General features: G+C 55.2%; 5 protein-coding genes across 5 annotated transcripts; 2 read left to right on the top strand and 3 right to left on the bottom strand.

The window, feature by feature from the left end:
• On the bottom strand, window positions 1-2,270 carry CDEST_09991 (Putative trafficking protein particle complex II-specific subunit 65). The gene is made up of 2 exons (XM_062926149.1): window positions 1,801-2,270; window positions 1-1,746 (listed from the first exon to the last, which is right to left on the bottom strand). Exons 1-2 carry the CDS (start codon window positions 1,976-1,978, stop codon window positions 2-4), a joined length of 1,923 nt encoding a protein of 640 aa, XP_062782200.1. The 5' UTR covers window positions 1,979-2,270; the 3' UTR covers window position 1.
• Window positions 2,271-2,653: 383 nt separating this feature from the next.
• CDEST_09992 (Putative WW domain, FF domain, WW domain superfamily, FF domain superfamily protein) lies at window positions 2,654-5,383 on the top strand (the record flags this gene model as incomplete). The annotated part of the gene is made up of 6 exons (XM_062926150.1): window positions 2,654-2,794; window positions 2,847-2,995; window positions 3,045-4,095; window positions 4,156-4,272; window positions 4,327-5,097; window positions 5,162-5,383. The coding sequence occupies 6 exons, from the start codon at window positions 2,654-2,656 to the stop codon at window positions 5,381-5,383; spliced, it is 2,451 nt and encodes an 816-aa protein (XP_062782201.1).
• A 374-nt stretch (window positions 5,384-5,757) lies between these two features.
• On the bottom strand, window positions 5,758-8,489 carry CDEST_09993 (Putative AAA+ ATPase domain, RNase L inhibitor RLI-like, possible metal-binding protein). Its single transcript, XM_062926151.1, has 3 exons — window positions 7,721-8,489; window positions 6,331-7,661; window positions 5,758-6,276 (listed from the first exon to the last, which is right to left on the bottom strand). The coding sequence occupies exons 1-3, from the start codon at window positions 8,178-8,180 to the stop codon at window positions 6,241-6,243; spliced, it is 1,827 nt and encodes a 608-aa protein (XP_062782202.1). The 5' UTR covers window positions 8,181-8,489; the 3' UTR covers window positions 5,758-6,240.
• Window positions 8,490-10,269: 1,780 nt separating this feature from the next.
• Window positions 10,270-16,745, top strand: CDEST_09994 (Putative chromodomain-helicase-DNA-binding protein). The gene is made up of 6 exons (XM_062926152.1): window positions 10,270-10,443; window positions 10,870-11,310; window positions 11,367-11,393; window positions 11,451-11,538; window positions 11,609-15,713; window positions 15,762-16,745. Exons 2-6 carry the CDS (start codon window positions 10,894-10,896, stop codon window positions 15,922-15,924), a joined length of 4,800 nt encoding a protein of 1,599 aa, XP_062782203.1. The 5' UTR covers window positions 10,270-10,443; window positions 10,870-10,893; the 3' UTR covers window positions 15,925-16,745.
• Window positions 16,746-17,537: 792 nt separating this feature from the next.
• CDEST_09995 (Putative Sirtuin family, DHS-like NAD/FAD-binding domain superfamily) lies at window positions 17,538-19,622 on the bottom strand (the record flags this gene model as incomplete). The annotated part of the gene is made up of 1 exon (XM_062926153.1): window positions 17,538-19,622. One exon carries the CDS (start codon window positions 19,620-19,622, stop codon window positions 17,538-17,540), a length of 2,085 nt encoding a protein of 694 aa, XP_062782204.1.
• Between the last annotated feature and the right edge of the window lie 702 nt (window positions 19,623-20,324).

Raw genomic sequence — 20,324 nt, forward strand, 5'->3', positions numbered from 1 at the left:
TCTATTCTCTTTCTCTCGTTTGCTCCGTCTTTCGCTCCTCTGGTCTCTTTTCTACAAACATGATGGGCAAGTCCCTGACGTCCACGTGCTCCTGCGAGCCTAGGTCGATCACCCTCACAGCCTCGATATTGACGAGGCCCTCTTTCAGGGGCAGGAACTGAAGGTCTACTACGTGGCACGCCCCAGGCGCGAGCGGCCCAACCCTCGTGTCGGCCGTCAGACAGACGACCTCGGTCGAGTCAACGGCCGAGTTGCGCTGCATGGCGTGCAGGACGTTTTCATCCAGCACGGCGTCGGCGAGCTCCTTGGAGTCGGCAGCCGTCTTGCCCTTGCCGCTGGTCGAGGGCGGGCGCATGAGACGGACCTCGTTGCGCCTGCGCTTCGAGAGCGCCACGAGGGCAAGTTTGCGCGCCGGGACGGCCGGGTTGTTGGCCCTTTCCGTACTGCGGTTGACGACGTAGACGGTCCAGGAAAACACTTCGCCGGCGTATATGGGCCCCGTGGGACCGCAAAAAGTCATGGTGATGCCGAGCTCTGGCAGCGGGGCTTCAACGGTGCGGGTGGCGGCCTCGAGGGCGGGTAGAGAGTCTGGGCGCGAGACGGCGGGCGCGACAAGCGACTGAGCGGCTTCCATGCCGCTGATGGAGAGCTGCGAGGGACGGTGGGAGCGTTGGATTGGCTGCATCGGTTGCATGGCGGCATTGAAACCCGGGTTCACGGGGAGGGTGAAGTCGAGGGTCGTGGTCCAGGTCATGCTGAGGCGTGGGGTGCAGAGGCCCGGGTTCTTGCGGATGACGGCCTCGATGTGGATGTCGAGGTCGCGGCTGGGATTCTTTGAGGGGAGGTCGAGTTGCTGGGGGGAGAGGCGGTAGAGGAACGTGACGTGGTCGTGGGGGACGCAGGTCATGGGAAGGGAGAGACCGGCCGGCCCGTTGAGGTCGTCGACGACGCCGCCATCGGCGACGGAGAGGGTGATGCTGGTCAGGTCGACGGGACAGTCGAAGTAGGGGGTGAAGTCGACCTCGAGCAGGGCAACGAGGGCCGGGTTCGTGGGCATGGTGTTTGGGCGAGAGAAGCGGACGCGGGTGTGTACGGCGGGGAAGATCCGGGTGCGGACCTGGGAGAGCGCGCGGAGAGGCCGGGTGGTGTCCTTTGATTGGGTCATGGGGGCCACACGAGAGACGCGGAGAGCCGAGAGGCGCGGGGCGACGCCACCGAGCCCCGGGTCGTTGGTAAATGGCTCGAGGAGGTTCAGGCCCGAAGGGATGCCGGATTGGAGGTATCCCGCACCGCCGCCGCCGTTGCGAAAGTTGGGAGATAGAGGAGTGCCCGAGCCCGAGGTCGCGGCAGAGACCGGTCTGAGGCCGGCGGAGGCCGTGAAGATGGCAAAGGGGCCCTGGAGACGGATGCGTGGCCGGGCGAGGAAGACAGGGAGCTTCCACACAGCGTAAATGTGGGGTTCTCTCTGGTGGTCGGGAGCGGACTTGACAACGCTCTCGGCCTTGCCGCCGGAGGAGGACGAGTCATCGTCATCGACGTCGGGCTCGTCCACGACGATGAAGGGATCGGACGTATCCTCGACAGAACCCTGAAAGACGACGTCGGCCGAGGGCTTCTCGCGGTCTGAGGCGTGGCTGTTGACGACTTGAGTCTCCAACTGAATCACCAACCGGCTGAAGTGAGAGCGCAGCGTCTTTTCATCCACGAGGGGCGCCCTCAGGACCAGAAGCACATCAACGGTCTCGTCTAATGTACGTTAGTGTGTATTACTATGCGCGGGTGCTCTGAGGTGAAAGGTACCAAAGTAGAGTGTATCCCTCCGTTTGATGGAGTCGAAGAGGGCTTTGGTGTCGTCGACACCCTTGAACGCTTCTTCGAGGTCCAGATTTGTCGCCTCGGGGATGAAGTATGTAAGAAATGCATTATCGATAAAGCCGGCCACCGCGACGGGCTCTTGATTGTGTTCATCTATAGCCATATTGGGCTACCTTTTGTGGTGGATGATATCGCGGCTCATCTCCGTTGTGAATTACCGGAGAACACAGCTTCACAACTGACGTCCACCGTCGATAAGTGACCGGGCACAATGCAGGGAGTGAACAGTCCAGAAGAATTACCATGAAACTAAATGCTCGAATCGAAGATCCAGCGGGACTCGGGAAATCAAGGTAAGGCCCGTTGCGCTTCTCAATTGTATCCTTGCCGCGGTGAGAGCTCTGAGAGGTTCAATGATTGGAGAGTTACAGACAGTTTGGTTCCGACTACCTATTCTCAGTGCTTCTCTCTGGCACAGTGCAACAGGTAGAACCTAGGTAGGCAGAGGTGGGTACCTACGGGAAGACGCCCGCCTCCCAACTGAGGCCAGCTGGCTTACCTTCGCAAATCTGCCTTTGGGTTGACGGGCTAAAGAATGGGGCCACCCAAGCTTCCCTGGTCTGTGCGCTGGGCGCCAAATTGCTCATTCCGGTGGTCGCAAATATTCGCAGCCTCTTCTCGCGTCCCCTCTACGCGACGACGACCTGCTCCTCCATTCTCGACGTCGGCCCGCCGCTTCCAGAAACTTCACATCGCCGCCAAGGCCGCAGTCGAAAAGCGAGCATCTCGAAACTTATCCTCTTTTACTCGAGTCACTTTATCGGCCCACCAAAACATCATGAATGGTGCCGGCAGCCCGTATGGCCAGTCCCCGGCGTGGCAGGAGCATCGCACTCCTGACGGCCGAGCCTATTACTATAACGCGGCCACCAAGGTCACTCAATGGACCAAGCCAGAGGATATGATGACTCCGGCTGAGGTACGGAATTCCATAACTCGACCCAGGCGACTGCTGGCTAACTCATGACCAGAGAGCTCTCGCCAACCAGCCTTGGAAGGAGTACACCGCGGAGGGCGGCCGCAAGTATTGGTACAACACCGAGACCAAAACGAGCTCTTGGGAGATGCCCGATGTGTACAAGAAAGCTTTGGGTGCCACGAGCGGCCCGAGTACGCCTGCGTAAGCACCTAACACCACCCGATATTTTGCGCCGACTAACAGCCGACAGCGATAGGCCTGCACCGTACGACCGAGGAGCTCCTTCTGACAGATATTCCAACGACCGTTACGATTCCTACAGAGATCATCGAGATACGTTCCACGAGTCGCGCCAGTTGACATTTGGCAACGACTCGACAGCCAAAGCGTTTGTTCCCGCGAGCAATGAGCCCGAGTTTGCCACGCAAGAAGAGGCCGAGGCTGCGTTCAATAAGTTGCTCAAGCGCAGCGGCGTGCAGCCCGACTGGACCTGGGAACAGGCACTACGAACCATTGCAAAAGACCCCCAGTACAGGGCGATCAAGGACCCCAAGGACCGAAAAGCAGCGTTCGAGAAGTACTGCCATGACATGATAGTCCAAGACAAGGAGCGCGCAAAGGAGAGACTGACCAAGCTGCGTACTGACTTCGAGACCATGCTCAAGCGTCACCCAGAGATCAAGCACTACACGAGGTGGAAGACGGCGCGGCCCATGATTGAAGGCGAGACCATCTTCAGGTCTACCGACAACGAGACCGAGCGTCGCCAGCTTTTCGAGGAGTACATTATCGAGCTCAAGAAGGCCCACGTGGAGAATCAGGCAGCTATGCGCAAGACCGCTATGGACGGTCTGATCGACCTCCTGCCGAAGCTCAACCTTGAGCCCTACACGCGCTGGTCTGACGCGCAGGGCCTCATTTCGTCCACGGCGCCCTTCCAGAACGATGAGAAGTACAAGACCCTGAGCAAGTTTGACATTCTGATTGCGTTCCAAAACCACATGAAGGCGTTGGAGCGTGCGTTCAACGACTCTAAGCAGGAGCAGAAGAACAAAAAGTTCCGCAAAGAGCGCAAGGCCCGTGACGGCTTCATCTCCCTCCTTGCCGAGCTTAGGAAAGACGGCAAGATCAACGCCAGCACGAAGTGGCGTCAGATTCATCCCCTCATCGAGAATGACGATCGGTACAAGGCCATGCTCGGCCAGGGCGGCTCGGGTCCACAAGAACTGTTCTGGGATCTCGTCGAAGAAGAGGAGAAAGCGATGCGCGGCGCTAGAAACGATGTCTACGATGTTATTGACGTATGTCGACCACATCCCCGCAAACCTCTCGTGATGTAGTGCTCTACTAACAGCCTGCAGGACGAGCGATTCGATATTACCCCCCAGACCACGTTTGAGGAGTTCTATGCCGTGATGAAGAAGAGTCGTCGCACTGCTAACATTGATCGCGATATTCTCTTGGTTCTCTTTGAACGCGTGCGTGTCAGCAGCCCCCACAAAAACACGCAGGAGCTAACATGTGCATTGCAGGCCAAGGAGAAAAGGTCTTTGAAGAGATCGGACGACGAGAGACAATCCGAACGTCAGCAGCGAAGAGCAGCTGATGATCTCCGAGCGTACTTGAAGCGTATGGATCCCCCCATCACCCCGGATGACACGTACGAGAAGGTCAAGGTTCGCCTTACGGATGCACCCGCATTCCAGGCCGTCACTTCAGAGGATGTTCGCATCGCCACCTTTGATAGATACGTGAGAAGACTTCGCGAGAAGGAGGAAGAGGCCGACCGTGACCGTCGGCGTAGACGTGGTCGCGACTCTAGCGAACGCGACCCATACCGCGAGAGACCCCGGTCTAGAGGTGAGCGATCTCATCGCAGCAGTGGCCGTGCTACCAGGCGAAGTCGTAGTCCGGAGCCAGACGCCTACGAGGCGGACAGACGCAAAGCCATCGCTGAGCGCGAACGGAACCACCGTAAATCGACCATGGCCGAGAGCCTTCTCTCCGTGGACCGGGAACGTCGCCCGTCACCTCCCCCGCGCCGTGAGAGAGAGCGTGAGCGCGACAGAGACCGCGAGCGCGATCGCGAGCGCGATCGCGACTATGACCGTCATCGCTCACGCCGCGACGATGATAGTCACTATGACCGCGAGAGACGCGACAGGGAAGAAGAACGGGAGAGGCTGTATCGACGCCGCATGGGGTCCTATGACGAGCTTCCTTATGGGGATGAGCGTCCGTCCGGATCGCGACGCCGCCGGGAGGAAGACGAGGACGACCGACGTGATTCCAGAGACTCAAAGGTACGACGCATCCCTAGACCATCATGATGCCACATCCGAATCATGACGCTGACAGCCGATGCAGAGAGTAAGGAGAGAGAAAACACCCCGTGAGCGCACCCCCCAACGTGATATATCGCGTCACAAGAACAGGACTCCGCCGCCGGCCGCCGCGCCGACCACCGCTGCCGTTAAGGACAAAGAGACAACGACGGTCAAGGACGTCGCGAAAGAAAAGGAGAAGGAAAAGGAAGACCCCGCTGGTGTCCACTCGGGGTCCGAAGAGGGCGAAATCGAAGAGGACTGAGCCAGTGCGTCGAGAATGTCTCGGTGTTGTCTGCACTTGCGAGACCATGAACAGAGTGACTTTCGAGTACGTATCGGAATCACCAAGCCGCCACTTGAGAGCCTGATGACCGCAGCCCGTTACAGACTACATGGCATCACTCGGCCCTTCTTTCTCCGTGGCTGCAGGCAGATCCGCTCTTGCGCGACCATGCGGCACCGCAGGGCCGGTCATAGTAGGATTCGGATCCTTCGGACGGCCAGTTAGTTCGTATGTATCGTTTTCTACTCTTGTCTCGTCTCGGTTGCCACGCACATAACGTCAGTGCGAATGAGGAAAAAGGCGAGGGGAAAGGGGGGAAGCCAAAGAATTTCTGGTTTTCTTCGTAACAATGGTCTTGTGTATTGTGTTCCTTAGCTTGAGACGTGTATACTTTTTTCGCGAGTTCAAGTGTTATCTACGAGTCTAGCTACAAAAAAAAATTGCGTAGCAAAGACTGACGGCAGTCATCCTACTTGATCCGTTGCCCCTCAATCTACGGAGTCGGCCTGCCCCCAGATGAAATAAGTGAGGCCGACGGAAGAGCTTGGTCCGTGACCAGCGGTTCTTTCGCCTTTTCCATCCAACAAGGGGAGGGGGCAAACCATAAAATATCCATGCATCTCCGTAGGACCAGGCAACAGGGGATAGACTGCCGTCGCCATTGTTATCCGTCGGCGTCGTCCTTGGACGCGCCGGCCTCGTCCTCTAAACCGAAACCATAATCCTGACCGCCGGAAGCGCGCCTCCCCAGCTGCCGCTTATGCCCCTTTTGAACGCCCTGAACGCCTGAGTCGAATGCATCGTGACGAGGGAAGATATCCTTAGGGATGCCCTCTTCAACTCGTCTTGTCGTCGTCGTTGTCCAGGAAGAACTGTCACCGGTCAGTATATTTGATCGCATGATTCGCAATGATTGCGTGACTTACAAAGTTGCCGCTGGACTTCTGCTCCTGGTCCAACTGAGAGTTGGCCTTGTTGATACGAGGGCGGTAGTTGGTGGGGTCGCGACGGAAAGAGACGTCGAGGTTTTTGAGGAAAGTATTGCAGCCAGTCAAGAGAGACTCGGGCTTGTTAGCGTGGGCGTCGATACCAGGCTGACCGTCGAAGACGATGACGCGGTCGGCCAGGTAGGTGGCCATGATGAAGTCGTGCTCAACGATGAAGGCGGTCTTCTTAGCGTGCATGATGAAGCGCTTGATGACGCGGGAAGCGATGATACGCTGCTCGGAATCGAGGTAGGCGGAAGGCTCATCGATGAGGTAAATGTCGGCGGGCATGCCAAGGGCAAGTACAATGGCGACACGCTGCAATTCACCACCGGACAAGTTCTTGACCTCCTGATCGATGAAGTCATCGAGCTTCAGGGGCTTGACGACATCGGTCTGGAACTGGGGCGACAGGAAGGAGGCTCTGATCTTCTTGAAAAAGAGCTGGCGGACGGTACCCTCGAACTTGGGGGTGATGGTCTGGGGCTTCATGCTGATCTTCATCTCGGGGACGGCAGCCTTGGTGTCAGGCTTCAGGGCACCGGCAAGGAGACGGCAAAAGGTCGTCTTTCCGGTTCCGTTCTCTCCCATCATGACGATGATCTCAGAGTCGGTGAAGTCACCCGACTCGATGCTCAGCTTGAAGTTGCCCAGAGTCTTTTGCATCTTGGGGTACTTGAAGGCGCGAGACTTGTCGTTTATGAATTCGTCGGCACCCTCAGACAGCTTGAAGGTGAGAGATTCGTCACGGAAACGCAAGTTCTCGGTGGGGATGTGACCGTCAAGGAAGATGTTGATACCTTCACGGACGGACTGGGGCAGAGTGACAACACCATAGATGGCGGGCTTGCCGTACAAAACGCAGATGAAATCGGAGAGATAGTCGAGGACTGACAAGTCGTGCTCGACGACGATGATGTAGTCGTCGTCGCGGAGAAGAGAGCGGATGATACGGGCAGCCGCCAATCTCTGCTTAACATCGAGGTAGGAGGACGGCTCGTCGAACATGTACACATCGGCCTTGCGGACACAGACAGTACCGATGGCGAAACGCTGCAGCTCTCCACCGGACAAGAAGTTGATCTCGCGATCCATGATGTGGTTGAGTTCCAGGGTGTCGCAGACCTCTTTCTTGTTGCCGAGGGTGCTGACGGCGTCGATCAAGTGCTGGACGCTCTTCTGGGGGCCCTTGACGGCTCGAGGGATTTGGTCGACATACTGGGGCTTGACGACGGCCTTGAGGTCATCCTCCAGGAGCTTGGTGAAGTAGTCTTGACGCGGCCAGTTAGCTGACTGGAGGGAACAATGTTGCAAGCCCGGGTTTACATACTCTGAAGCTCGGAGCCACGGAAGTGCTTGATGACATCCTCCCAGTCAGGGGGGTTGTCGTAGCGACCCAGGTTGGGCTTGAGCTTGCCACTGAGAATCTTCAAGGCGGTACTCTTTCCAATACCGTTGGTTCCGACGAGACCCAGCACATTTCCGGGACGGGGCATGGGCAGACGGTGAAGCTTGAAGCTATTGGCAGAGTAGCGGTGGGTTACCTGGGTCTCAAGGTTCGTGGGCAGGTTGATGATCGTGATGGCGCTGAAGGGGCACTTCTTGGGGCAGATACCGCAACCGATGCATAGTGACTCGGAGAGAAAAGCGATGCGGGACTCGGGGCTGACTTCGATGCAGAGCTTTCCGGAGCGGACGACGGGGCAGGACTTCTTGCACTCCTGACGACACTTCTTGGGCTTGCACTTGTCGCTGTTGACAATAGCGACACGGGTGAGTTTGTCCGACATGGTGATGATGGTGCCCGACTGATCGAGGGCGGGGTTAACGATGGGATGGTGGGGCTGTGATTTTTGCGCGCAGATTCGGCACAAACAATGAATAGGAAGAAAAGGCGGACCGCGGGCGGCTGGGAGGCAGTTGACGGATGGTGGTTGGAGGCGGGCGGAATCGAGGAGAAGGGTCAGAGAAAAGCAACAGGACCGGGAATTCGGCGAGGGATTGTCGAGGCGTCGCGACCTGGCCTTCTGAGGGTGACGGAGGGAAGAAAAATATTTTGGTGTTACAATTTGTTGCAAAGTGTCAGAGACGAGGAAAACACACCGGCAATGGCAGCGAAATACAGCGGTCAGCCAATTTGTGTGCGCCGTCACTGGCTATGAGCGTGTGAATTGGCCAGATTTGGCGGGGCTGTTCCCCTACCCTACCGCTACCGCCTTCCAAGTTACCCCGCCAGTGAGGGCTGTCAGGTGTTATTGATGTACCCAGCTGCATGCGTCACGGCCGAAAAGTACATTTCCAGTACTTTCCGAGCACCTGACATCACAGCTCTGAGTGAGGCCAATTCCTGGCCTGGAGCGTCGCATGCAGATGGACGGGTTATTCGCAACCTTGCTTTGAGAATGTGCCTGTGCACAGTTTTGGAAGAAGGCTTACCTTATCGCATGTTTACTGTCGCCGCTGGAGGTTGGCCGACTTTTTCCACACCCGTCTCCACAAAGTTCTTGCTACACGAGTTGATTCTAAGTGGTGTATAAAATGGGTAGTTCTTGATCCATGGGGATCGAAGTCAATGACGACGGTTCTTGGCTTGCCTCAACAGTACAGACTACCGACCAACGGCCAGAATTGTACAGTCGGTTCTATCTCCAGTCTAAAAGTATACGGCCAAGAGTTCTGACAGCCTAAAACTCGCCTATGGAGTATGGTCACCGTTACAGGAATCTCAACTTTCTTTCACGAAGTCTGATTGGAGGTCATCGTCGTCCTCGACGACCACTTTGACTTACCCATCCGCCAAGACATTCGGCTCAAGGCGAGCCGCCGCCACTCAGGCTTCTACTTGCCCGCCTGTCAGACGACTAGATATCAATATTCACTGACTAGATTGTCAATGTGTGTGTCAGCAGCGCTAATAGACGTAGTGAACATGATATCGGTCCTCTTGGCTATAAAACTGGGTTATATCCTGGATTTCTCTTGTTGTAGGTGACTCTAAATCTACAGTTTACGTCTCTTTTCACATCATCACATTAAGCAGGATAGGTATGTAGTGGAAAGATGGGATACATAGGAGCGTATTGTGTCCACACACTCTCGGATACACCAAGGCTGGCAAGTTTGGATCACTTAGTCTAGCTTTGATCTCAATTTTTCAGCTTGCTTATTGTACTAAAAAACTCACAGATGCGCGAGATTAAAGAGAGCATGGCGAGTGTCCACCCGTCTTACTGCATACCTCGTCACCAGCCGTCGCTTTCCCATTGTGTAAATTGTACGAGCGCTGAGCGGGCAAAAGTTGATCCCGGAGTTTTCCTAGACCTGGCAGGGTCTCAGAAAAGGCATGGCGAGGGTCCCGGCGCCGGTCTCCCCACGTGTCACCTCTCAGGAGAGAAACTGCTTCCGAGCGTTTTGGGCAGAGCAATGTACTGTATAGTCTTTCGAGAGGGGGGGGGGGTTGTTTTTTTATTTATTTTTTAACTCTGAGGATGAGTTATGCACAGCCGTGTCCTAGAGAATTGTGTTCTGAAAGCCAGTCACAATTAGAGGCCGGAGACACGGCCATGAATGATCTCGGAGTTGCGTCGTCAAAGGTGGGGAAACTCAGGTCAGACGGGAGCGGTCAGCTCGGCGCTGATGTTGGCGGGGTTCCGAGTCTCGGTGAATAATGCCCGCTCGCAGCACATTCGGCACCTTGGGGCTGGTAAGCCCCACATTCCGCAACTTGTGTTGTATCTCATTTGCCCATTCACCTGGCCTCCCACCGAGGAAAGGTCAACCGCCGGATGGATGCTTCTGCCTCAGGCCACAATGAGCGACCCTTTTTTGGGGGTGATTCAGTGCGGGCTAGCGCTACAACCAACTGTACCTCACCCGTGCATCCACCTCAATTCTTTCCTGCCTCTCCACCAGTACATTTTCCATCCACCACCACCCTTCACCCTCCAGGCATTTGGACTACCCAGCACGTCACTTGTCCACATCCTTTCTTCGATACCTCCTCTGGTCAAGATCAATGGTACTTGCTGCCTGGAGGCCATTCGTTAATGACTTGTAAGTTGTTTTCCTGCCCTCTGGTTACCGGCCTTGCAAGGGCCAGCCAGTTCCCCATCATGAGCATCGAGCCCAGCCTCGTAGCGGTGCGCTCTCATCCTGATATCCCTATCGGGTATGACCTCAGCGATCCCTGGGGCAAGCTGTGTTGATGGAGATCACTTCTCCGGATGATTTCGATGGCCTGGTGACACGTCATGGCTCTACGGCTTAGCCCGACTGTCACAATGCCATCGCCATCAACTTTCAGCCTTGTCTCCATCAGATGCGCCCCCGCGATGCGACGAGGTCGATTGCTTGGTCAATATCTGGATTATTCTGGATGCTTTATGATTATCTCGGTCGCCAGACCTCAATCACCACGCACCTGTCGCGGTTCTCTTTCCCAAGCGGCCAGACACCGGGCTAATGTCGTGTCATCGATAGCAGGCAGCCTCGACTTAGACCATCATGATGTCTAGCCCCCTCGAACCCGGTCCCACCAACGGGTACCGGTCGCCGGAGGGTGATTCTCCCTCTCCAGTAGCCGATGCCGGTCACCAGAGTGATAGTGATCTCTCAGATGTGCGCGATAATGCCGCACGTCTCGCTTCACCGTCGCCGTCGCCGGATCCCAATGACTCGACCGGTTACATGAATGGCGCACCCGACTTCGCCGAATCAGAAAGTTCCGGCGACGAAAATAACGCATCTGATGATGCCGACTTTGACATGGACGAAGATGCGGCGTCCATTGTCCAGAGCGACGGGGCCGGCGACGTCCACTCGAGCTCTAACGATTCCCAGCGGCCTACGAAGCGGAAAGTTGCCGCTAGAGAGGATGACTTCATTAAGGCAAACCCTGAGCTATACGGGTTAAGAAGAAGCGTATGACCAATACCCGCTCAATCGGATCACAAGCGCTAGCTAACGGTCATGTGCAGTCACGTCCGACGCAGCAGCGCAGAATGGTAAGCTGGACTTGCTGCCCGTCTCAATAATTGTGGCTAATGCCTTGGCGATGACAGGTCGATTCCTCTGATGAAACTGATTCCGATGTTGCTCCTACGAACAGGAGGACAGTGAAGAGAAGACGCGTCGAGACATCAAGACAGTGTAAGATCTGATATCTCAGGGCCATAATTATGCGACCAACATCACTAACGCTAACTTGCGTTTTCTGTAGCTTCTAAACGAGGTACACCTGCGCGGCAACCGTCGACAGACTCTGACTCCGACTCTGATAACTACGGCGGTGCTCGCGCGAAGAGTCTCCAGAAGAAGGCACGTCGACAGCGTGAAGCACAGCCGAGCCTTCTCCTCGCCGAGAAGCGTTGGTCGAGCAGAAGGGCTGCCCAAGTGCAGCAAGGCGCCTACGAGGAGAGCGACGTCGATGACGAGGAAGACGGGTCTGAACTCACTCCCAACTATTACGCGGCAGACGTAGTCGACGACTCCCCATACATCGATAAGGTCCTCAGACACAAGCTCAAAGATGGTCTCGAACTTAGCTGGAGCTCAACGAGAAATGACTTCGAGTATTACATCAAGTGGCAGGGAAAGTCGCACCTACACGATACATGGGAGACGGCGGAAACTCTGCGTAGCATGCGAGGTTATCGCAGGGTCGAGAACTACTTCAGAACCATCGTGGAGCACGAGCTTCTCATTCGGTTCGGCGAGGACATCCCTCCCGAAACTAAGGAACAGTTCTTTTTGGACCGCGAACGATCCGAAGAAGCACTGGAAGACTACACCAAAGTGGACAGGGTTGTCGCTATCCGCGACGGTGATGATGAGACCGAGTACTTGGTCAAGTGGAAGGGCTGCTACTACGACGAATGTACGTGGGAGGTTGCGTCAGCCATCAAGTCAGATTTTCAGGACAAGATTGACCAGTTCCTGGATCGGTCATCACGTTCATGGGTTTCTAACCGCAAAGAGTCCAATCCGGATACACGGACAAGAATGACCAAACTTGAAGCACAACCCGACTATATTAAGGGCGGCGAACTGCGTTCATTCCAGCTCAGAGGCCTGAATTTCTTGTGTCTCAACTGGACTCGCGCCAACAACGTTATTCTTGCCGATGAGATGGGCCTCGGGAAAACCGTTCAAAGCGTCTCGTTTCTCAGCTGGCTTCGCAACGAGCGCGAACAAGAAGGCCCGTTCCTTATCGTTGCGCCCCTCAGCGTCATCCCCGCATGGGGCGATACCTTCGACCACTGGTCTCCAGACATGAATTACGTCGTCTACCTTGGCAACGAGACTTCCCGCAGCACCATCCGTGACAACGAGTTGATGGTCAACGGCAATCCTAAGAAGCCCAAGTTCAATGCCCTCATTACCTCGTATGAGATGATTCTCCAGGACTGGCAGTTTCTTCAGCAAATCAAGTGGCAGGCTTTGCTCGTCGACGAAGCCCATCGTCTGAAAAATAAAGAGTCTCAACTGTATGCGAGACTCGTCGGTTTCGGGGTACCGTGCAAGATCCTGATCACAGGCACGCCCATTCAGAACAACCTGGCTGAGCTTTCGGCACTCATGGACTTCCTCAACCCCGGGAAAGTCGTCATTGATGAGGAACTAGAGAACCTCGCTGGAAATGATACCCAAGAAAAGTTGCAGGACCTACACAAGTCAATCGCCCCTTACATCTTACGCCGCACAAAGGAGACTGTTGAGTCAGATCTTCCACCCAAGACCGAAAAGATCATCAGAGTCGAGCTTTCGGATGTTCAGCTGGAGTACTACAAGAACATCCTTACGAGGAACTATGCTGCTCTGTCCAATGCCACGGGTCAGAAGAACTCGTTGCTCAACATCATGATGGAGCTGAAGAAAGTGAGCAATCATCCGTATATGTTTGCCGGTGCCGAAGACAGAGTACTCGCCGGCAGCACCCGTCGGGAGGACCAAATCAAGGGCTTGATTGCTAGCAGTGGAAAGATGATGCTTCTCGATCAACTTCTCACGAAGCTCAAGAAAGACGGCCACAGAGTCCTTGTTTTCAGTCAGATGGTCAAGATGCTAGACATTCTCAGCGACTATATGGCTCTCCGGGGCTACAAATTCCAACGTCTTGACGGCACTATCGCCGCGGGTCCTCGCCGCATGGCAATTAACCATTTCAACGCCGAGGATAGCGACGACTTTTGCTTTCTGCTTTCCACCAGAGCAGGTGGATTGGGTATCAATTTGATGACCGCCGATACTGTCGTCATTTTCGACTCCGACTGGAACCCACAAGCAGATCTGCAAGCGATGGGACGCGCCCACCGCATCGGACAGAAAAAGCCTGTTAGCATTTACCGTCTGGTATCCAAAGAAACTGTCGAAGAAGAAGTTCTCGAGCGAGCTCGCAACAAGCTTCTGCTTGAGTACCTCACAATTCAAGCTGGCGTCACTGATGACGGCAAGGCATTCCGCGAGGAAATGAACAAGAAGGGTCTAAAGATTGATGGTCCGAACTCTGCGGAGGATATCCAGTTGATCCTCAAGATGCGCTCGCAGAAGATGTTTGAGCAAAGTGGCAACCAAGAGCGTCTCGAACAGCTCGACATTGACTCTATCCTGGAGAACGCCGAAATCACGAAGACCAAGGTCGACGACAAGATGAACCTTAGCAGTGGTGGTATCGACTGGGACAACTTCATGCAGTACACCGATGTGAAGGTGGACGACTTGACCCTCGACTGGGACCAGATCATTCCTGCCGACGAGCTTGCCGTTATCAAAGCCGAGGAGGATAAGCGCAAGAATGAGGAGTATGTGGCAAAGGTCGCTGCTGAGAGCGCTCCGCGCAGGGTAACAATGAAGAACCGGAATGAGACGGACAGATCGGACCGTCTTGCGAAGAAGCGACAGAGGGAAGAGCAGCAACGCCAGGAAGCCGAGGAACAGCGTGCCCTGCTATCTGACCCGAAACGCCCACTCAATGAGAAGGAAACACGAAACCTTCTGAAGGCTTTTTTCCGATACGGTTCTATGGAAGACCGTGGTGACGAAATCGTTCAAGAGGCTCGGCTCGCCGAACGCGACCGCGATTACCTCAAATCAATACTGGACGACTTTGTCAAGACTTGCGAGGACGCCCTCAACGAGAACACTGCACGTCTCATGGACGATGAGCGAAAACTTGGGAAGTCATTGACGAAGAAGGACAAGAAGGCCGTCCTGGTCGACTTTGGCGAGGTGCGGAAGATGAACGCCGAGACAGCTGTCGAACGTCCGCAGCAGCTTCGCCTGCTGAGGCAAACCATTCGGAAGAATGATGACTTCAAGACATTCCGTCTCGCCGACGCGACCAAGGCAGCCCACTACTCATGTGAATGGGGCGCGCGAGAGGATGGGATGCTTCTTGTTGGCATTGACAAGTATGGTTTCGGCGCTTGGGCGCAGATACGAGACGATGACCAGCTGGACATGTCCGACAAATTTTTCCTCGAAGAACATCGCATCGAGAAGAAGGAAGAGCGGATCAAGGGAGCTGAAAAGGTGGTCAACTCCCCCGGTGCTGTTCATCTCGTTCGCCGCTCAGAGTATTTGCTCTCTGTGCTTCAGGCGAAGCATTCAACCGACCCGTTAGCTCACAGAGCCGTCGAGAACCACCATCGGAACAATAAGAGATTGGCCAACGGACATCGTCGCAGTGATGTGGGCAGCAGCGCGGCGTCACCTGCTCCGCCAGCACTCAAGAAGAACGGCTCGCATCGGGATAGAGAGCGCAGCCACGGCGACCATCATCGCAGCCGCAGCAACGCCGATGAGAGAGGCACGCCGCGGCCTGAGTCGAAGAGAAAACACTCGGGCCACGACGAGGGCCGCATCCCCAAGCATCGGAGAATGGAAGAGACGCGACGCACAAAGAGCGATGAACAGCAGTCTCCTAGGTCTGACAGACCTCGGAATCGCGATGAGGGCGAGCGTAGCAGTAAGCACCGTCGCCCGGAGGATCATCGGCATGGAGACGAACGCAGGCGCTCGAGCAATACCCCGCGAGCCAGTCAACCCGACAGCGAGCGTCGCAATCAAGCACTTCGAAGGCTTGACCAACTTCGTAAAATGGGAGATAACAAGGAGGAGAGAGAGAAGGATGCGGACGCCATGCTGTGGTATTTGCTGAAGCCTGTTCGTGGAAACTTCGAGGCCATTCTGGTTACAACAAAGGAGAGGGTCAAGTCCAGTAAAGAACGAGCCAAGATCTTTGGCGAGGAGCTAGTTGTCATTGGCAACTTTCTGGACCGCGAATTTGTCCAGGAGCGAGACAACGCGCTCAAAAACCGCTTCTGGTATGTTGTCCGAACCTCGCAGATGGTGCGAAGCTAACCGCGTCACAGGGAGTTCCTGGCAAATCTATGGCCTGTTGACAGCACCAGCAATGAGGTGACGGGCGATCGATTGAGTGCCATGTATAGAGTCCTGCAGGCCAGAGAAGTGAAGAAGCACAACGGAGACACGCCAGCAGCGGCGCCGACGAATGGCACAGCAGCCACTTCCTAAGCGCAGGGTCAAGCATCATCAAAACAACGGGGAGACATACGACTATTCATTTGCGCAATCTCGATTCAGTCACAATACGTGTCTAATTTCAGCATTGGCCCGGCGTTTCGGTACTAAGGGGGAAGGCATTGTTTTATCGAGGCGAGGGAATGACAAGATAAACTACATACCCGGACTTGCATGGTACAGGACGACCCGATTTGGAGTTTTGCGAAAGCATCATGTCTTATACCGTGCGTTTGAGATTTTGTTTTTAGGGGATGAGGAAAGACGACGGGCTGGCATATTTTTGACGGCTGACTGGGCGGAAGCACGCCTCGCTGCATAAAAAGAGGCGGCTAGTCACATGACGTTGGCCTCGTCGGTGTCCCGATGACCATAGCCTTGTCTGCGGCGACGCGCTGGGGGACGTGTACTCCGTATCCCCACGGCGTTGACTCAAGCCAGTCCTGACGAAGGTACCGGAAGACAAAGAAGGATGGCCCTGATCCGAGATTCAGGACCCGAGGAGAGAGACTCCTCCATTCATGTTAGATTACTTTTTTTGGAAGCAGCGAGAAGGGAGTTGGTGCGCGCACACAAGCAAGGAAAAAAACAAGGGGAGTCTACATTGTCTAGGTCTTGTCTTATTCTCTTGGCCGACAGACAGGAGGTTTGTGAACGTGGTGTGATCGCGGGGTATCGACTGTAAAGGAGGGAGCAGCCGACCAGACATCCATCCCTTGGCGTAGACGGCATCAGGAAGAGATTGCGGAATATACACCGCCTTGCAAATCAATCCAGCGTCCTGTCTCCGTGATCGAACCTCATGTCCATGTCCATTGCACTGGCCGTCGCCTCCGTTAATCAGATAACAATAGCCTGACGCAAAGAGCCGAGGGGGATTACAGCGCTGATAACAGTGGTCATGTGCTCCAGTCCCGCCATTGTCAGAGCTTTTCGACGTTCAGAGGCCAGCCCGAAACGTCTGGCAGCCAGCCGTCGTCTGGTGTGTATCGAATGATTCACCAGCGCGGTGCCCCTTGAGAACCACCTGGTCCGCATTCTGTCTCTCGGGGCCGACATGTTGTGACAGAATGGTCAGCACATCTTTCTGCCTATTTGTAGGCTGTCACTGTCCAGGAGACCACATTGCACATCAAGAGTTCAGGACGTGTCAAGGTTGTCAAGGTTGTCATGCCGTCTCGCATCAAGTGGTGTATTGACGCTGTCGTTTCGTTTCACTTCAAAGACGCGTCTATCCATTTGTCTCCTCATCGCTTCTAGAGGATTGCATGCGTGTGCGCGCATTTGTGTGTTTGTGTGGTGTCCGCCTCCCAAAACTGAAGCCCTCGCTTGTGACAATCCACATCGTGACTTGCGGTCTGGTGTACCTTTCCACACTGAGTAAAGGCCGCTCGCTTTATGCAGGAGGGCCAGATGATTTATGTATGTACATGACGAGTGAGGCGACATAATCCGTGTCAACTCCGTGTGTGAAATGCCTCCTGTGGTCCAAGACCTGTGGCCCAAACTCTTCGGTACCAACAGGTCGACGCCCTTCTATGAATAAACAAAAACATGAAAAATAACGGCAGGTAATCACGTGATCAAACAACTCCCCGTGACTGTAGTCAGTCCACCAAGGACTCCATGCCTCGAGGAACCGACTCGGGGGATATTGTGTCGGCTGACCTTCGTCGTATGTGCATCGGCGTCATGGGGCGTACTTCGCTGCTGTCCTTGCCGCTACTCTCCGTTGGAACGCCATTGTGGGGTGAAGATTTCGGATGTCCTGTCAAAGATGCTCCTGGTAACTCTTCCAAAGGCGTCATGGGCGAGAGAGTGGCGTCCATCTGTCCATCCGTGCCGGGATCCTCTGCACGCTTGTAGATGGAGCTTTGGATTGGTTTTTGAATGGGTCGCAGCGGTGGAAGCTGTGACTCGAGATTGTCATCGGCATACTTGTAATGCTGATTGTCCAATTTGCCAGCCAAGGTCTCCTGAGGCATGTCGGCAAGCTCGCGGTTCTTCTGGGTCTTAAACGTGTGAGTGATACTGTTCTTAGGCGGCTCCGTAAACTTCTTGTTGGTCTTGCGGGACTTTTTCACAGGCGCCTTCTTGACCTTCTTAACAGACATGTCGCTTTCAGATGTGCCCGTTTTCTGGCCGGTGAAAGAAAGCTTGCTCTGCTTGGGCTTAGCCGCTTTCTTTGCAGTCTCGGTGGGCTTGATCTTCGGACTCGCTGTAGGCGTCGGAATGCTCTGTATAGGGTCCACGAGCTTGCGCTTCCTGAACTCAGACGCAGTGCTGGAACCAGACTTGGTCGGCGAATCGGGTGTGGGCGAGATGAGTTGCACCTCAAGACTGTCCCTGCTAAGTCTGTCCAGGCGACGCTGCTCCTCTCCCTCGCTGAGATACGCGGACTGGTCGCCTTGAGGCTCATCAAACCTTGGCAGAGCAGCCCAGTGAGCAACATCGTCGCATTTTCCACGGACGACGAGATCCCAACAATCCTTGAAGTCATTATGCTGCGGTTCCGAATCTGTGTTGATCCATGCGGTGAACCCGTCCCTGCGGCTGCGCGTGACCTGGCACAGCTCTTTCACGAGCCTCCGTACACCGGGAATCTTCAAGCTTGTGCCGACAACAATGACGGCGTCGGGACGCGACTTGAGGTCCACGCTCGACACTTTACCAATGGCCTCTTCGTCCGGGTTAAATTCATTGTAGAGCACCATCCTGGGGCGTAGACGGCCAATGCCGTGGCTCCGCCTTTGCTCGAACTGGGTTCGCAGTTGGTCGATTGTTTTGCACTCTTCGCACAGTGGAGCCTCGTGACCCACGAAAAGCTCTGTCTTCAGCGGTCGAATATCGGTGCATTTCGAGCAGACCATGTGCTCGACGCTCCCGTGCAACTGAATGGTTTTGGGCCATGGTCCTTTGGTATTGAGAGGAACGTTCGTTTTCAAGGGTTCCATGTTGGTATCGATACAGTCGACGTTCTGGCTGTAGAGACGCAGGAGTCGGTTCTCTGCAGCGAGCGACGCGAGGAGGTGGTGGAACTTGGTGGGCTTGGCGGCCTTCACCATGGTGGCCAGGTCGCAAATCATCTTGTGGAATTTCTCGGTCGAGGAGTCGTGCTTGTAGACCGATGCGTCAAACAAGTGCTTGCCTGAGCCCTTTACTTTGTGCTCATTCGGAAGTGTCGCGAAAAGGCCCGTCTTGGATCGAAAATCGGGAATGCCTGCCGAAACGGATATGCCAGCACCTGCGATGACGACAATTTTCTTCCGCTTCTTCAGAGCGGACACGAGACGCGCCAGTTTCCCATCGTCTTCGTCGCATTCGTCCAGGTTGAGGTACTCCGTGGTGCGCTCCTTGGGCGGCGTTACCTTGCGCCGCTTTCGAGGTGGCTGGCCGTCGGGGGCATCGTTAGAATTGACATTGATGGAGTCAGCAGCATCTTTGTCGAGCTTGATGGCGAGCACGGAATCCTCTGTAGCCTCTAGCTTGATTGGTGATTGTGCGCCGGAGGGCATGGAGGACGTCGGCGACGGATATCGTTTTGACGCGTCAAGGGCGGTTTCGGGCGACGCCGGTATTGATGGAGATTTTGACAATACCGAGAGAGGCGAAGACAAGTTGGAACCTGGGGGTAAGGGGTTCTCATGGGGCGCGTCGACGTCCATATTTGAAGAGGAAGGGGTCGCGTCCATTGTGTGTATGATCGGAGATGGAGGAGAGGAGGACGGGGTAGACGGGGAGGACGGGGAGGACGAGGGAAAGAACCAAGAAAAGATACGCATGTGGTACATGGGCGAAATGTCCTATACCATGACGGTTGTTCGACATTTAATGGGGGCAGTAAGTGAGTCCTTTCTCCGGGGATGGTGTGAAAGGGTTTTTGTTGTTGGCGGGAAGGTGAGAAGAGAAGTGTCGTTGAAGAAAGACAAAGTGTGGAGAGCGGACGAGCGAGGGTACCTTTACAAGTACATAGCTGTGGCATCTGGTTGCAGACGTACATGAATGGGGGGGCGGCGGGCACGGAGGGAGAAGAGGGCACGGGGGACGGGGGGGGAGAGGCCGAAGTGGGAGCGGACGTGACTTGGAACGCACGCCAGAGGCGAGGCGGGCTAGAGAAAGCCTGAAGTGCCGTCAACGCAAGTCGGGAAAAGCAGTAGGTAGGCGAGAAAGAGTGAGAGAACGATCGATCCGGCGGCTAGTGTTTTGCTGCTGCAGTACTGCCGCTGCCGCCGCTGTTAGAGTGTGCGCACGTCCGAGATTCCCTTTGTAAAAAATACACATACTAGGTAAGTAGGTACAGTACGGAACGTTCGAAGGCGGGTATGCTTTGAGCCGGATTTTTACTTTCAAAACAGAAGATGTCCCTAATTTCCCATTAGGTCTGATCAAAGTCG

This window comes from Colletotrichum destructivum, chromosome 6, assembly GCF_034447905.1.
Source record: "Colletotrichum destructivum chromosome 6, complete sequence".
Lineage (NCBI taxonomy): Eukaryota > Fungi > Ascomycota > Sordariomycetes > Glomerellales > Glomerellaceae > Colletotrichum > Colletotrichum destructivum.